This window comes from Perissodus microlepis, chromosome 16 (genome assembly GCF_051167445.1).
Source record: "Perissodus microlepis isolate ML-2025 ecotype Zambia chromosome 16, ASM5116744v1, whole genome shotgun sequence".
NCBI lineage: Eukaryota > Metazoa > Chordata > Actinopteri > Cichliformes > Cichlidae > Perissodus > Perissodus microlepis.
Window position 1 is genome coordinate 27,450,637 of NC_140476.1, and position 13,435 is coordinate 27,464,071.

At 39.8% G+C, this 13,435-nt stretch overlaps 1 protein-coding gene across 4 annotated transcripts in view; it reads left to right on the forward strand.

The window, feature by feature from the left end:
• Positions 1–13,435, forward strand: part of nek5 (NIMA related kinase 5) — a 23,701-nt gene continuing 10,266 nt past the window's right edge. Inside the window, exons 1-10 of one of the 4 annotated variants that reach the window (XM_084909039.1) lie at positions 4–1,044; positions 1,774–1,901; positions 2,441–2,537; positions 2,617–2,714; positions 5,689–5,772; positions 6,539–6,609; positions 10,559–10,645; positions 12,453–12,507; positions 12,769–12,882; positions 13,269–13,355. In XM_084909039.1, the coding sequence (XP_084765165.1) occupies positions 1,779–1,901; positions 2,441–2,537; positions 2,617–2,714; positions 5,689–5,772; positions 6,539–6,609; positions 10,559–10,645; positions 12,453–12,507; positions 12,769–12,882; positions 13,269–13,355 (816 nt within the window). In that variant the 5' untranslated portion in view covers positions 4–1,044; positions 1,774–1,778. Of the gene's footprint in view, positions 1,902–2,440; positions 2,538–2,616; positions 2,715–5,688; positions 5,773–6,538; positions 6,610–10,558; positions 10,646–12,452; positions 12,508–12,768; positions 12,883–13,268; positions 13,356–13,435 lie in introns of all 4 variants that reach the window. The other 3 variants (XM_084909041.1, XM_084909038.1, XM_084909040.1) reach the window with 3 other exon arrangements.

The following is a 13,435-nucleotide window of genomic DNA, read 5'->3' on the forward strand; positions in this document are numbered from 1 at the left end:
CTGCATTTCACATTTATTCACAAATACACATTTTTCCAAAGGTCATCTATCCTGAACACGTCTATCAGTTTGTTTTTGCTGTCATTACAATTGGAGATATGATTACCTAATACCCCGTTCATAACTGAAGATGTGAGGATCCATTTTATATTGGAGCTATTCAGAGGATTACATCACCTTTTTTCAGATGGAGCAACACACACCATGAATAACTACAGACATGATGGCTGCCTGGAATATCAATCTGGGGTGTGAATGCTAAAATCTGACAAGAGAAACATGATCCGCCTTTGGCTCGGATTCCAAGTGGCAGACACCCAGTCCACTACATCTATTTACTGATACATTTTTAATAACTACGCAAACGTAGTATAAATAAATGTTCTTATCTTAAAAAACATCCTAAATTATACAGGTAAACAAAAGATTTTTAGATAACATTACAATGCAGGTATACCAGCAAGTAATCGAAAGTAATATAAAGCAAACAATAGAAAATAATCTTCCTGTGTCCGTGTCCTGTTTATGTGTAAAAATAAAACAGAGTCTAGGTCGGGTACTGCAACGAGCGTAATTAGAGTGTACAGGAAGTGACATGCAACAGCTGCTTTGAACATTTTAATAGATAACCTGTTGAAAGTTAGACTTAAACGAAATTATAGACAAATACATTTAACAGGTAACCTTTTATATAATAATAATTGACATTAACATAATAATAAGAAATCCCCTTATGGCCCAAACGTGTTGCAGTTTAAGTAGTTTACAGCGCAAATAAAAATGAACGAATGAATTAATGAATAATAGGTGCTGTAACACAACACTACAAAATGAAACTGCTGAGCAGCTTGGGAAATATAAAGGCGAAAGCTAATGGCGAACTCGCCTACAAAAACTACTACTCCCAGCATTCTGCGTGGTTTCCTTTCGCGCTTACCGTAGTTCAACACTTCTGAAGACAAGCGCTTCCTCTAATGACTTTATAAGTAATTTGCCGCCGTTTTCTTTCGCAATGTGACTTCTGCTTTTGCTACTTTTGAAAGGGTAAGTGCAGAGCTTCTGTGTCCCTAAAAGAGAGAAAAAGTGAGCACTGTCCTCCTCTTTAGTGAACTTGTGTTAAACGTGCTAAATTGAATGCTAGTAGCCTGTGTTTCAGTCTCCATGGCAACGGCCTTAGTTCCGTCTGTGTTCGACGGCGACTTGTAATTAAGAAAAATGAACGCGTTAATAGCTGTTTAAACTTATTCCAAATTGTTTAACCCTGTCACGCATAGTGGTCACAACAGTGGACAGCTATTCAAAGTCTGTTTTCTTGTATTTGTGTCAGTGTTGATGGTATACTTGCACATAAACCACTACATTGGACACTGATGTGTCGCTCCATACCCTGCCACCCACTGGTCAGCAAGGTTTCCACCTACGTGGACATGTAAAAACTCTTTGAATAGTACATGTTTAAAAAAAATGAAGTTCAAAAATCTTTTTTCATGCCCTAAAGATGAATAAAAATACTTTAAAAAGAAAAAAATCCTGATTGAGGTTGTCATAATTCATGCATGAACGGGTTAATAATATTGATTCGTTTTTTAAGGCGAGGGCATAGGGAAATAGCTTACACGCATTTATTTTTATTTTGTTTTACCACCGTTTTAACATTTTCATTGATTTTTAAAATGAGAACAAAAAGTTTACTAATTTTTTTTCATTATTACTCAGTCTCAGTGAGTTTGTGTTTCATCAGCTCAACTGTTTGCCCCTCATATTGTCTTCCAGGGGCAATGAACGACTATGAGGTTATCAGACAGATTGGGCAGGGTGCATTTGGAAAAGCCTTCCTGGTCAAAGACAAAGGGGGAGGTGGAAACACACAGTGTGTGGTCAAAGAGATCAGCCTCAGGAAGGTACAGCAGCATAGCTCAGTTTCACTACCTGCAGTGCTGCCTAGGATCAGGAAAACGATCACACTATATCGCTCTCTGTGACTTACACATGCATTCAAGCAGCTTTGTAGTGTCTCAGCTTTGTAATGTATGCTTCAAGCACAAATTAAGCTTATCTAATATACAGGTACCAGCTTCATTTGAAGTAGAATCAGGTTATGGTAAAACAACTCATATTCTGCAGTCAGTACAGTCTAAGACAAGTCTTAAATAAGCTGTCTTTCTCACTGTGCACATTAGATTATGTCTTTTGTATGTCACTACAGCCCTTGAGACATTCTACATCTCTCAGCTAAAAATTGTGTTGCTTAAGTGTTATTTGTTACTTCAGTAAATAATATACTTACATTGAAAAGCACTGATGATGAATTTTTAGTTGCAGCCCAGATAAAACCATTAAAGCTCAAGTGATCAAGTCTGAACTATATTTAGTGCTTATTTAGAAGTGTTTTTCCCAAGAACACATTACTCCTTTTATTTTTGTGTGTTTTGCTGCTCAGATGTCAGCAAAGGAAAAGGAATCGTCCAATAAAGAGGTGACGTTGCTGTCGAAGATGAAACATCCAAACATTGTCACCTTCATCCGGTCCTTTCAAGGTATGTGTGGGCTTCAGAGTAGAAGATGTAATGTATCAGTTTATATCAGTGTTAAAGTGTTTTCTGGATGTCTGTATAGAGAGAGGCAGCCTTTATATAGTGATGGAGTACTGTGACGGAGGAGATCTGATGAAGAAAATCAACATACAGAGAGGAGTTCCTTTCACTGAGGAGCAGGTATACCTCACACTGGCCTTAGCTATTTGATAAAGGCTGATCAGATTTTCCTCACTGTGATAGTTTTGCCCTGAAATATGTTCACAAACACACTGAAGGACATTCAGTCTCTGTTATTACTGCACGCAAGTAATAACAATACAAACACACATCGATCAGACATAACATCATGACCACTGAGAGGTGAAGTGAATAAGACTGATTATCTCTTCATCATGACACCTGTTAGTGGCTGAGATATATTAGGGAGCAAGAGCCCTCAAGGTGTAAGGTTTGGAGAAAAATTGTGATGGCTAGATGACTGGGTTAGAGCATCTTCAAAACTGCAGCTCTTGTGGGGTGTTCCTGGTCTGCAGTGGTCAGTACCTAATCAACAGTGGTTCAAGGAAGGGACAGTGGTGAACCAGCTACAAGGTTATGGATGCGTGTGAAGAGCGAAGGCTGGGCTGTGTGGTCCAATCCAGCAGACAAGCTACTGTAGCTCAGATTGCTTAATGTTAATGCTGGTTATATACAGTGGCTTGCAAAAGTATTCGGCCCCCTTGAACTTTCCCACATTTTGTCACATTACAGCCACAAACATGAAGCAATTTTATTGGAATTCCGCGTGAAAGACCAAAGTGGTGTACACGTGAGAAGTGGAACGAAAATCATACATGATTCCAAACATTTTTTACAAATAAATAACTGAAAAGTGGGGTGTGCGTAGTTTTTCAGCCCCCTTTGGTCTGAGTGCAGTCAGTTGCCCATAGACATTGCCTGATGAGTGCTAATGACTAAATAGAGTGCACCTGTGTGTAATCTAATGTCAGTACAAATACAGCTGCTCTGTGACGGCCTCAGAGGTTGTCTAAGAGAATATTGGGAGCAACAACACCATGAAGTCCAAAGAACACACCAGACAGGTCAGGGATAAAGTTATTGAGAAATTTAAAGCAGGCTTAGGCTACAACAAGATTTCCCAAGCCTTGAACATCCCACGGAGAACTGTTCAAGCGATCATTCAGAAATGGAAGGAGTATGTAAACCTACCAAGACAAGGCTGTCCACCTAAACTCACAGGCCGAACAAGGAGAGCGCTGATCAGAAATGCAGCCAAGAGGCCCATGGTGACTCTGGATGAGCTGCAGAGATCTACAGCTCAGGTGGGGGAATCTGTCCATAGGACAACTATTAGTCATGCACTGCACAAAGTTGGCCTTTATGGAAGAGTGGCAAGAAGAAAGCCATTGTTAACAGAAAACCATAAGAAGTCCCGTTTGCAGTTTGCCACAAGCCATGTGGGGACACAGCAAACATGTGGAAGAAGGTGCTCTGGTCAGATGAGACCAAAATGGAACGTTTTGGCCAAAATGCAAAACGCTATGTGTGGCGGAAAACTAACACTGCACATCACTCTGAACACACCATCCCCACTGTCAAATATGGTGGTGGCAGCATCATGCTCTGGGGGTGCTTCTCTTCAGCAGGGACAGGGAAGCTGGTCAGAGTTGATGGGAAGATGGATGGAGCCAAATACAGGACAATCTTGGAGGAAAACCTCTTGGAGTCTGCAAAAGACTTGAGACTGGGGCGGAGGTTCACCTTCCAGCAGGACAACGACCCTAAACATAAAGCCAGGGCAACAATGGAATGGTTTAAAACAAAACATATCCATGTGTTAGAATGGCCCAGTCAAAGCCCAGATCTAAATCCAATCGAGAATCTGTGGCAAGATCTGAAAACAGCTGTTCAGAAACGCTGTCCATCTAATCTGACTGAGCTGGAGCTGTTTTGCAAAGAAGAATGGGCAAGGATTTCAGTCTCTAGATGTGCAAAGCTGGTAGAGACAAACCCTAAAAGACTGGCAGCTGGAATTGCAGCAAAAGGTGGTTCTACAAAGTATTGACTCAGGGGGCTGAATAACTACGCACACCCCACTTTGCAGTTATTTATTTGTAAAAAATGTTTGGAATCATGTATGATTTTCGTTCCACTTCTCACGTGTACACCACTTTGTATTGGTCTTTTACGTGGAATTCCAATAAAATTGATTCATGTTTGTGGCTGTAATGTGGAAAAGTTCAAGGGGGCCGAATACTTTTGCAAGCCACTATAGATACATAGAGCATCACAGTTTGTTGTGTGTGGGGCTGGATAGCTGCAGACCAGTCAGGGTGTCCGTGCTGACTCCTGCCCACCACCGAAAGTGGCAGGAATAGGCACGTAAGCATTAGAACTAAACCATGAAGCAATGGAAGAACGGGGTCTCATTGGACAAATCATGTTTTCTTTTACCTCATGTGGATGCCCGGGTGTGTGTGACTCACTTACCTGGGCGAACGCCTGGCAATAGGATGCACTATGGGAAGAAGGCAAACCAGTGTTATGCTTTGTGAAATGTTTTGCTGGGAAACGTTGGATCCTGTCATCCATGTTGATGTTACTTTGATATGAGATACCTACCAACGCATTATTGCAGACCAACCACACCATTGAAACCGTACTCCCGGATGGCCTTTTCAGCAGGATAATGTGCACTACTACAAAACAAAAATGGTTACTGAAATTGTTTGAGGAGCACAACAAAGAGTTTTAACATGTTAACTCGGCCTCGGAATTCCCCAGATCTCAAACCAATTGGACATTGATGCCTCACAGAGACATCAAAGTTTGTCCAGCACATCTGGATGTGCTGGACAAACAAGTCCAATCCAAGGAGCCCTCACCTCGCAACTTAACGATTAGAAGATCTGTTGTTGGCATCTTGCTGACAGATACCACAGCACACCTTCATGCCTCGATGGGTTGTTAGGCTGAGTTGTTTTGGCAGCAAAAGGGGGACCAACACAATATTAGGCAGGTGGTCACAATGTTATGCCTAATCGGAACATTAATTGTGGAGGTTTTCATTTATATTCTTCTTTAGGTGGTAATTTGCTCTCTATCCATATGAAAATGCCACAGTAATAAAACAGAGTTGCGTGTTTCTTAGATCGTCGACTGGTTTGTTCAGATCTGTCTGGGCCTCAAACACATCCATGACCGGAAGATTCTCCACAGAGACATCAAAGCTCAAGTATTTAACGTGCTTCACTACAGCCTGCAATCACATATAAAGCTAATTCATTCAAAACAAGCTGTTCTGTCTGTGTTCAGTATTTGTAAACTATTTCAAACTTTTCAACAAATTACACAAAACAGGTGGCCTTATATAGTAATGGTGTTTTTTCAAATAATAGTGATCAAACTTGCACATGCATTCACCTCCTCATGAACAGTTATATGTTTTTATGATTTACATATAGATTTTGGACTAAGATGTGAAAGAAATGCACGAGACCTGTTATTTATTTCTATAGTCTGTGTCCTGACAACAACCAATGTAAGTCCGATTATCATTTTTAAAGACAAGGATTGTGATCACAGTCACCTTTCAGAACCAAACTGAGCAAGTACGATCACTTTACCTGAGCTTTACAATGCAGAGTTTACATCATGCATTATATTCATTATTGGACATTTACATGGTAAACATTACCCACAGAGACTGAGGTTGAGTTTTATAATTATCTAGTGTTATCATTGCACAGTATTGTACAGCTGAACTGTCCTGAGATCAGCTTTGCATTGAACAAAGACCTTGCTGTATGCCAGCTCCAAGAATATCTCAAAACAACTGACCACAGACTACTCATGGCCATCACTGTCTTTCATCAGTCTTATCCGTTTACACACACACACACACACACACACACACACACACACACACACACACACACAATGTTAGTGCCTTCCTTGTTGAACACAGACATCCTTTCATTCTTGCTCTCCCTCTGGTCTAGAATATCTTCCTAACCAACGGAGGGATGAAAGCGAAGCTGGGTGACTTTGGAATCGCAAGAATGTTGAATAAGTAAGTCAGTGTCATCTACACACACACACACACACAGTGCAGCTGTCTGTCGCTGAGCCCTCTGTAAAACATGGATGACTTCCAAACAACTGATTATCATTCCACAAACTGTCGTCCCGGACATGTAAACAAATGGTTGTGGAAATAATGGTCTGTCTGTAGTTTTTTTGGCTGCTTGCAGAGAATGATAAAAACACATCCATGTCCTGTAAATAACAGTCTGTGCATGCAATAATTTTTAGGCATGACTGAAAATAGCAAACATGTTTAAAATGTTTCAGCAATTGGATGTTTGATGAACAGTTGGGCAGAAAATCATGGCTCGCAGAGAATGAGTCCTAATGCCGAAGAATATTATTTGACTGATTTTCATGAGAGCCACCAGCAAGTTTTGATTTACGCTTTGTAGGAGTTCAGCCAGCTTCTACTTGTATGACTGACATTCGTTTATCCTTTAGCTTCACTTCAAGATCACTATCTGGTGTTTTTCATAGATTTGCAGGAGAGCTGAGAGAAAATACAGAAAAAGAATAGCTACAAATTAATTTTGAACTCTATAAAAATATATTTTACTGATACACAATAAAATGAAATTAGCCAGACAACTCTACATCTCCCAACTGAAAACCAGTCTAATAATGCTTTTCTATATTCATCCACTGACAAACTACTTAATCTCTCCAAAACCATACCAACTGAATTTCTTTCAATAAATAAATGTGACAAATTAATTTCTTTCTACAAGAGCAAAGTTCATGATATCAGAGGTAATATCTTAGTCTGTTACAGTAATTTACCTAGCAATGCCTCATATTCTCAGCTTTAAATTTTAAAGATCAGGAAGGAATTATTCATCAAGTCCTACACCTTGTTCCTTGACTCCATTCCCACGAAACTATTCAAATTTGTAGCTCGTGTTTTACAAATCATTTAGTCAGTATCAATAGTTCTCCACATACTGGCATCTTCCCTGTTTCTCTAAAATATGTAATAATCACACCACTATTTAAGAAAAATAATATTGACATAATTTCCTTTTTCTAATATTTTATTCTTCCCTTTCACAAAATTTGGAAAATTTGTTTACAAACAACTGAGTAAATATATATTTAACAGTCTTTATGGTAAGTACCAATCAGGGTTCAAATCCACTCAGAGCACAGAGTTTTAGTTCTATCTGAACTCACTCCTGCTTTCAGCACCACGACATTCTAATTCAAAGGCTTCATGACACAGTGGGTTTACCAGGTCAGGTTCCTGATTGCATGGATGGATGGATGGATCCTCAAGGCTCAGTCCTTGGTCCATTGCTGATTAACCTTTACATACTCCTACTTGATACTATCACGAAGAATCATAAGATATCCTCCCATTCTTATGCAGATGACACATAGTTGTGCTTATCCTTTTCCTCTGATGAACTAACCTCCATTCACAAACTAATGAGCTGCACTGATGACATTAACTGCTTGATGTCTGGAAAGTTTTCTAGAGCTGGATAGAAACAAAACAGAAATATTTGTTGTTTTTCCAAAGAGTCAGAGACAGAAAATGCATTCGTATTTATCCACTCTGTCTCTCACAGTGAGCAAGTCTGGAGTCTTTCAGTCATTCTGGGTTTCAGTTTTGATAATCAGATCAATATTAGGGATGGGTATTGATAAGATTTTCACGATTCCGATTCCAGTTTCGATTCTGTTTAACGATTCGATTCTTTATCGATTCTTTTTAAAAAAGGAGAACACTAAGGTCGATTAGCTTAGAACTTTGTTTTATATCTTCTCTTTGAACAAGATATCAATTTAGGAGTAACATGGCCTTACAAACCCAACAGTGAGATCTTAAGAGATCCACAGCCTATGGCTCTTCCATGGGGTGTCACAGGGTCCCCAGGAAAAAAAAATAGTAAATGTAAAATAATAAAATAAATATTCTTCTGTAGCAATAACAAAGTATAACATAAATTATTCTGTAGCAATTACACAAGAATATCCAGTAATGTCCCTGCCTACAATTAAACACATTCACTTACCGAAAATCGGGGCATCTGCTGTGGCAAATAGGTGCAAGCCTTTGACCACAAACTTAGTCACTGCTCGGTGACATTCGTCTATCCTGGCCTGAAAGGAGACGCTACCGGTAAACTGCAGCGAGAACTGCCAGCATTTGAGCCAGCCAGACTCTGTCTCTCTCATCATGGTCACCTAAATGCACAGTAATGGCAGGTTTTGTAATAAGGCAGATCGCGCTAACATAATATGCACTGTTAGTTGATTATTTACCTGCCGCATTAACGGGAGAGGACGTGCAAACGTTACCGCTGCTGCTGGGTTGAGATTCACGAGTCCGGAGCGGAATTAAAATTACGACATTCATTTAAGGTCATCGCGTGTTTTGTGAGCAAATGCTTTTGCATATTCGTAGTGTTTCCTCCCTTAAATGAAATATCTACTTTGAAAGTTGTCCTGTTGTCATCCGTTCTCGTAAAGTATAACCAAACTATTGAGCATTTGAGCCGCCATGTTTCCTGCCAGGTAAATGACGCTCCGCAACGTGGTGACGTCATTCGGGGCGACTGGAATCGATAAGGGAATCGTTTGCAAAATGGCAAACAATTCCAAGGAATTGAAACAGTGGGAACCGGTTCTCAACAAGAACCGGTTTTCGATACCCATCCCTAATCAATATCATCTCAAACTGACTCTGAGAAATTGGTCCATGCATTCATATCGAGTAGGATAGATTACTGTAATGCTCTGTTTGCCAGATTATCCAAATCATCAGTAGGGTGACTTCAGCTCATTCACAATGCAGCAGCCAGAATCCTAACAGGTACCAGGAAATGTCATCATATTACCCCAGGGCTGAAAGCACTCTGTTTGGCTCCCAGCACAATATAGATTAGCCTATAAAATGCTATTACTAGTGCAAACCATGCTTCTTTAATGGCAGTCCATTAAGCTTAGTTGCCAGTTAACTCGAATGTGTTTTTCTTTTTTCCCCAGTAACAAAATACAGCAGATAATTAAAGTAATGGTTCACATTAGAAGGATAGGGGAGAAGGCTAAAAGCTCTTATATTAAAGCTTTTGCAAAACTTTTTACATATGATTTATTTTCTAACAGCAGAGTTTGCTCTGATAATCCAGTTCTTCAATCTCAGTGCAGGCAATGTACGGTAAATGGACTTATTCTTATATGGCGCTTTTCTACTCTCCTGGAGTACTCAAAACAATCTATACAACATGCTAAATTCACCCATTCACACAAACACTGGTCTAAACACCGTGTCCCAATTACTGGTGAATATACGCTCACCAACCACTTTGTTAGGTGCACCTCAAAATCTGATGATCTACTGGGATTTTCCCATAAAAACAATTCATAAAAGAGAAAATAACCAGTGAGCAGGTGAAAATGCCTAAAAAATAAACACCAGACTTACGTGTTAGTCTTTGTAAAGAAGAGAAACAAGTTTTCTACATGCTCTTACATTGCTAGGCTAATTAGCCAGTTAGATAACTTATGATACATATTTTCCTGATCACTTAGGTTCATAGCTTCATGTTCTTACATTTTGACTCACTGACAAAAGGAGCTTCAGTTTAAAGTTATGTTTGGTCTTGTTTGTGTTGACATTTTTCCAGAAAGTCATTTCATTTGCTTTTCTCCAGAACATTATATTTAATGTTTCTCGTCACCACTAATGATGACTTCCATCTTACATGGCTGACCAAAAAAATAAAAACAAATCCTTCCTTCAAGACTTTGCCTCAACCAACTGTTTACGCTGAGTGCCCTTACTAAAAAAAACATTTGTATGAAAAACACCCATATTGCTTTATGAGACCACTAGTAATTTAGTGTATGTTCTTTGATAGCATGCATATAAACTTGTATTTACAGTTAATTTATTTATCCTAATAGTGTTGTTTCTGTGCATTGTGTAGTACCATGGAGCTGGCCAGGACTTGTGTTGGGACACCGTACTACCTCTCCCCAGAGATCTGTGAGAATCGGCCCTATAACAACAAGACGTATGTATGTGTGGTTGCCAGTATGATATATATATCATACTGTTCAGATTGTTCTGTTATACCTGTGCAACCAGTAAGCTCCATAATATAACCTCTTTTTGGATATTTATTTTATTCCATGATAAGCTACAGAGGCTTGTTGTGCCCACAATTTAATGTTTTAAAAAAAAAGAAAAGAAAAAGTTATACAAATGGAGGGGCACAAAAATAAAGCAGATATGGTAAAACTGTGTTTTTGTTTTGTACCTCACATGTGTGGGGCTGAAGCTCCAGTTGTGTTCAGCTCTGAAACCAGACATCTAAATGTCTGCACAAATAAATTGATCTGTCATTAACTTTGATCAAGATCTTTTTTTTAGCAGTGGAGCCAGAGTGTAAAGTCTGTTTATTAGGAGCAGCTTATGTAGGAAACTACATAAAAAGAATTTTCTGATAATTTATATGTGAATATTTGCTTTTTTAAATGTTCCTATGGGACAGCAGTATGAAACAGTATGTCACAATGTAGTTTTTATCATCTTTCTTAGTTTTGGTCCCAGGTTTTTGAGTTGTTTTGGAGTACAGGAAAACCTCATAGTACAAACTTCCTTCTTCTTAGTACAGTCCCCTGCAGTCCTCTGCTATGTTTTCCAGTCTCTTGAAAGTAAAAAATCCTTCTAACCCTTAAAACTATTATCCTTAAAGGCCCACAGTTTTCGAAGAACACAGTTTTTAAATTGCTCTGTTTTCAAATTTACTGTCTGAAAAATTGACTTTTATTTTTAAGACGTCTTTATTTTGAGGAAACCGCAACACAAGTATGCAGCGTGCATCACACGGAATCAGCCACTGAAGCCTAAAACCTTTTTTTGTTCCAGGAAATCATTGGTGAAATCATTGTGATCTTGAAATCCCTGCTACACCTTGTTTTTGGGGACTAAGCTGTGATTGGATGGGGGAGGGTTTGAACAAATAGCTGAGGCCAGAATGAGGAGGTTCCCTGCTAGAACCTGTGGCTGTGGATTAGCTTTGTGGGTGTAATAATAGAGCACGGTGCTGTAATCTTCCAGTCATGATCTGCTCAGGCTGCAACACCTTCACTCGTGTCAATGTGTTGAAACACATACACAGAGAGACACATACAGGCCTGCCAAAAGCAAACTCACACATGCAACATCTCAAGCTGATGATTCGTCCTTCCTCCATTCTTTTTTGTGTTTTTGCTGCTCTCTTCTGCAGTGTTATTCCTTCCTCTTTCCCACACTCACACACATACATACATACACACACACACACACACACACACAGTTTTCATGGCTGACACCCCTACTGACATGAACTAATTCCAAACTCCTAAGCTGTCCTTTCAAAAGAAGACAGAAATGCCTTTAACTTCTCAACACTTAAAAGGTCCCACCAAGCTGCGAGAGGACAAACACCCCACACCCACGCTTGGCTCTGAGCCAAGAAAGCAAACGCCTGAAAAGAATTTTTACTATTGGCAGCTATGCTCTGATTAGCTGCTTCAGTGCTCTTAAGATTGTGGTGTTGTTCAGCTCAAGCGGACTGGAAACTTAAGTTTCACAAGGAAATATTGAGTTATACACAGTGAGGTGTATCAGAAATAATAATTTAACATGCTTTGCAAACACACTTTAGTAAATAAAACCCCCAAAAATCAACATTGAGGTGAGAGTGGTTTGTAATAAAGTCTGTGTCTCACTAGAAAGTTGATGTGGTTAAGATGATGTCAGATTGTTTTTGAAATCTTTCCTTCTAACCTTGGTCCTTGTGTGTGTGTGTGTGTGTGTGTGTTTCCTTCCTGCAGGGATATCTGGTCTCTGGGGTGTGTCCTGTATGAACTCTGTACCCTAAAACATCCAGTAAGCTGCCCAATGCCCTGCACACCCAAAGCTGCTTCACACACTCAGCTTCACTAATGCTGTCTTAATGCTAACACTTACGCTAATGCTGGCCTCTGTGCAGGATTGCAGTAAGAGAATCAGAATTAGACCGAATAGGAAACTGACACAGAATCTGTTTTGGTCGTCCAAAGTAGAGACATTTACATGAACTCTCTGTGTGCTGCATATATATATCCCATGGGGTATTTGTGTGTGCCTGTGTCGACTTGTCTCCTGCAGTTTGAGGCCAGCAGCTTGCGACAGCTTGTCAGTAAAATCTGCAGGGGGCGCTACAGCCCAGTACCCAGCCGCTACTCCTACGACCTACGCCTGCTGGTCACCCAGCTCTTTAAGGTCAGACACTCTCATGTCAGTTCCAGGTTTTTCATTTGGTCTGTGGATATGAGTTAGATAAACAAGTGTGCAAAACCAACAAGTATGAACATGAAGCTGGACTTTTGACTCAGACTTAATTAGTAATGAGTCAGACTGTAATTAGCAGGGAGTAGAACAACTGCTCCTTTGGGCTAATATCTGAAGTGGTTTGGTCATGCGACCAGGATGTCACTTTGGAGAAAAAGCAGGTAGTCTGGATGCTTCCTACAGGAAAGAGACTGCATTGGTAGACCGAGATGGTGCGTCTTTGCTAAAAATACCTTTGGATCTCCCAGGAAGCGCTGAGTTTTTACTTTAATTGTGCATACACATGAAAACAAACATTTTTTTTCTTTCTTTTTCAGGTCAACCCACGAGACCGTCCCTCAGTCACTTCAGTCCTCCGACGTCCTATTTTGGAGAAACATATCAGCAAACACCTGGATACTCAGGTTTGCAATCGGATTGGTTCACAGATTATTGATGTCATCAAATCGTCTCAGTAAAAGGAAATTGTTCATGTTTACAACAT